Source organism: Vigna unguiculata, chromosome 8, assembly GCF_004118075.2.
Source record: "Vigna unguiculata cultivar IT97K-499-35 chromosome 8, ASM411807v1, whole genome shotgun sequence".
NCBI lineage: Eukaryota > Viridiplantae > Streptophyta > Magnoliopsida > Fabales > Fabaceae > Vigna > Vigna unguiculata.
In genome coordinates, this window is record NC_040286.1 from 5870171 (window position 1) to 5874931 (window position 4761).

The 4761-nt window shown below is 36.0% G+C and overlaps 1 protein-coding gene across 1 annotated transcript; it reads right to left on the reverse strand.

The window, feature by feature from the left end:
• Nucleotides 1-4335: 4335 nt before the first annotated feature.
• Nucleotides 4336-4761, reverse strand: LOC114194294. Its single transcript, XM_028084422.1, has one exon. It carries the CDS (start codon nucleotides 4759-4761, stop codon nucleotides 4336-4338), a length of 426 nt encoding a protein of 141 aa, XP_027940223.1.

Here is a 4761-nt window from a genome sequence, read left to right on the forward strand (position 1 = left end):
TAAAAAAAAAAAAAACATAAATAGAACATGATACTTATATACTCTTTTGACAAACAAGCGATACCGTTTTAGGATTGACAAGTGGAGAAAGATTCTTCTCCTCAAAATTCGAATTGTTGTATGAAGTGAAGTCTATTAAGTTTGGAATAAGTTTAAAAGTATATAGACAAAGATAATCTCATGTTAATTTTGGAATTAATTACCTTTTAACTATCTTAAAACATTAAAAAAAAAAAGGAATAGGTAATCAGTGCAGTTTTAACACATTTTATTTTTTTATATTAAAAAAGTAAAATTTTATTCAATAATTTTAACTGTTAATTTTCTTTAAATCTTATTAATAGTTAATATTATGTATTTGGTTTTTACTAATTTTTATTAAAAACAAAGTTAACGTTAATATATTTAACTTTAAGAAACAACGAATTTAAAATGTATAAGACAAAAATATAAACAGTAAAAGGTTTTCTTAATTTCTTTAATAAACATACATGATAATGAATAAATACTAAATATGCACTTAATTACTTCAATTATTAACTGAGTCCAAACAAAACTATCAAAATTAGAAATTTTAATTTTTTATTATACTAAAAATAAAATATAACAATATTTATTATATAAATTAATTATTTATTCTATGACAAATAAGTATTATATGGATTGTCATTTTCATCACGTATAAAAATGAGCTGGTCTTCTTAAAGAATGAGGATTTATTCTTGTTTCAGCTTTCTTTGCCAAACTTTTGACTCATCTTTTTAAATTTACACCAACAACGTTCGGTCGAGGACATAAATGTTTAATACTATTTTGTCTTCTGATGCTTTTTTTTTTTCCCACATTACGTTCGTTCTTTTCGATTGTGCTTTTTGATGCAGCATCATACTTGAAATTCAATCATTATTATGATCCTATACTACAACTTTGATTATAATTAATTTATAATCATGTTGTATGTTTATCATTAGCAAATAATAGGAGACGATTAATAGACCAATAGTCTTAAAAAGGAGAAATGAAAAGAAAAAAGTATTTAGATACATCACAACTAATAATAATCAATGAAGAAAATTATTTCTTTGATAAAATTTAAAGCAAATTAATTTCATAACAACATTAAATTTATTTATGTTGTACATATCTTTCTTGGTCAAAAAAAAAAACACAGAAAAAGCCAATCTCAAGATGAAAAGATCTTAATTGAATTATTTTATCTTGCCATACACTTTAAGCTATCATGATGTCTTTTTCAATCAATAAAGATATTTTTTTACGATGAAAGTCCATAAACAAAAGTAAAATAAAAGTGTTCCAAGCATCATGTTATTTTGGTCTTTTATCTCTCAAATGACATTGGTTATCCAAATTAAATGGTTATTTCCTATCCTTTAGACTAATAATGAATATAATTTGTTAATAATACCAAAAAACATGGGTAATTCAATTTTATCGAGGATTACCGATGATAAAAAATTTGTTCGTAAGTTGGTCGTCGATGAATTTCACTGATTACTAAAACTACAAATTCGTCGATAAATATCCATTGATATACATCCGTCAATAATTATCAATAAATTTTGGTCGTCTGTAAAATACATCGCTAAAAGATCGTAATTGGATATTCTTCTTCCTCCTCCTCTTTTTTTTTTTCACATTTGTCACTGATAGGGGTGGGAAAAAAATCTAATTTTCTTGATCCAATCCACTTTTGCTCCAATCCAATTCATTTATAATCCATTTTAATAAAAATTTAATCCATTTAAAATCCATTTAATGGATCTGGAATTTAATCTAATCTACATTTTATATATTTTATGGATTGAATATCCATTTTATAAATCAAGATTTTTAAATGTGGATAATCCAAAAAATCCAATCCAAATTTTCAATTTAAATTTTTAATTGGGTTAAACTAAAGGTTGAGATGGACTATGCTAAATTCAGACTTGGACAGGCCTTGCTCGACGACCTATACGGATCGGGCAGGCTCGACGACCATAAGAGGTTGGGCGGGCCTAAAGATATGAATGGGCTAGGCGGCCCAATGACCCGAACGAGCCCAATGACCCGAACGAGCCCAACGATCCTCAAAATTCGAGTGAGCCCGATGACCCGAACGGGGCAGGCGGGCCCGAAGACCCGAACTAGCCTGAAAACCTGAATGGGGCGGATGACCTAGACGGGACCGGCAACCCGGACGAGCCCAACGACCTGGATGGATCTGACGACCCGGATGGGCACGACAACACGAACGGGCCGGACGACCCAAATGGGCTCGACGATCCGGACGGACTTGATGACTCAGACGACCCAAACGGGCCCGACAACCCAAACAGGCCTGACGACCCAGACGAGTCTGACGACCTACACGGGCCTTACGACCCGGATGGCCCGACGACACGAATAAGCACGTCGACCCAGATGGGCATTACGACCCGGACGGGCCCTACGACCTAAACGGGCTCAATGACCCGGACGGGCCCTACGACCCAGATAGGCTCGATGTCCCGGACGGGCCCTACGATCCGAACGAGCCCGACGACCCGAACAGGCCTGACGACCCAGACATGCCCGACGACTCGGATGGGTCCGATGACCCGAACGGGCCTGACGACCTTGACGTACCTGACAACCCAAACGGGTCCCACGACTCGAACGTGCCCGACTACTCGAACGTGCCCAACTGTTTGGCCCGTCTGGGTTGTCTGCCCATTCGGGTCGTCGGGCCCATTCGGGTCGTTCGGCCCATTCGCGTCATCGAGCTTGTTCGTGTTGTCGGGCCCATCCGGGTTGTCGGGCCTGTCCGGGTCGTCGAGCCCGTTCGGGTCGTCGGAGTCGTCTGGGTCGTCGAGCCCGTCTAGGTCGTTGCGCCCATCCGGGTCATTCGGGCCTTAATGACACAAATTTAAAAAATTCAATTTAAATTTCTTTTATAAAAAATGGATTCTGGATTTTGAACTTGATCCAAATATTTGAATTGGATTTAAATCTTGATCCAAATATTTGGATCTGGATTTTAAAAAAGTCCAAACTACTTTTGCTAAAAAAATGGATTTGGGTCAAAAATCTAATCCAATTATTTGGATCTAAAATGGATGTGGATTGGATCATTAAAAATCCAATCCATGCTCACCCGTAGTCACCGATGTCGTGATTGTTGCTTCAACTGTCGTCACCTCTGACTTATTTTTCTCCTTTTCCTTCTGTTTCTCTTCCTCTTCTTCCTCTTCTTCCTCTTCCTCCACTTCCTCCAACTCTAGCAGCCACTGTCATCACACCTTTGCATCAACGTCGCACTTTCGAGTTGTCACTGAGTCGTCGTTGTTGCAGTTTTCGTTGCACCTTCGTTGTCACCATTGACTCCAGCATGCTCCTTATCCTTCAACACCTCCTCCTTCTTTTCGTCCTCTTCTTCTCACTAACCTTTTCTTAATATATAAAAATTTGTCAGTCAATTTATCGGTGAATTTTTTTTTCAAAAATCAAAATTATGATTTATTGACATAACAAATTATCAGATATATTATTGATAAAAAATTTGTCGATAATACAAATTTTAATTTATCTACAAATGTAGCTAATGAATTTTACTGACAAATTTATTATTAACAAAAATTTATGTCAGTAATTTAAATTTTAATATTCATCAATAGTCTTACCAATAAATTAATTTCTATTAGTAAAAATTCGCTAATAATTTCAAAAGTTGTTGTAACTAATTTATCTCAAATTATAATTAAAAAAGTGATATAAAATAAATCACATTAAAAAGGTGAAATAAATGAATGAAAGTAAAAGATTTTTTTTTTCAAGTGAAATACAGCAGTGAATCATGTGACAGAATTCTTGGTATTTTAGTAATCCCTCGACAAAATTTCTCTCAAAACAAATCTACCAATTCAATATTATTTCTACCTCAAATTTTGAACCTCGATCGGAGTTTACCTAATGAAATATTTAAGCGAAGCAATAAACACCTAGTACATAAAAAGAAGAAGAAAATGATTTCTAGAAATGAATAAAAACATGAATCACTAATTACAAGGATCAGAAGTTGATAACCAAGTTTCTTAAAACCCGTAAAATAGTTATATATAAGAATAAATGTCTTGTATACAAGGGGAAGAAGTAGTATCCACCCATATTTGGCCACACAACACCACAACCTTCACAATTCACCACAAAACCAAAAATATTTTCCGTTTTCATTCCAAACTTTACCTCGCTAATCCCCGCGGCACCCATCAAATTCAACAACGCCAAACCAATTAATTAATCAATCAATCAATTAATCTTCCAAATAATTAATCAATCACGAGATTAAATGATTAATCAGTGGCCGGAATATTCGACCGGCGGCGAGGGCGGCAACCGTGAGCTGAAGTTTCTGAAGGGAAACTCTTCGGGGCTTTCGCTCTCGAAGTTGAGGGCGTAGCTGGAAGGGTCGTAGCTAAAGTCCGCCGACTGTGACTGACGGTTATGGAGGAGCTTCCGACTCAATCGGGACTTTAGACTCCGTCCCCTCACACGTGTATGCGAGTCATTCCCGAAATCGGTGCCCGGGGGTGACTTTAGTTTGAACCACGAAAAAGATGACGTGGAGCCTGCCGGAGAAATTGGCGTTCTGGGTATATGAAATTTGCTGTAAAACCCTTCTCCGTGTTCTAGGGAATCGTTATGCGATGTTCCTGAGAAACAACATATGGAAGATTTTAACTTCTCCCTCAGAGAATGTTGCCGGTTAATACCACTTTGCAT

Excerpts from the sequence above, each read along its gene's own strand:
- LOC114194294 (XM_028084422.1), bottom strand. The coding sequence starts at position 4,761 with ATGCAAAGTGGTATTAACCGGCAACATTCTCTGAGGGAGAAGTTAAAA.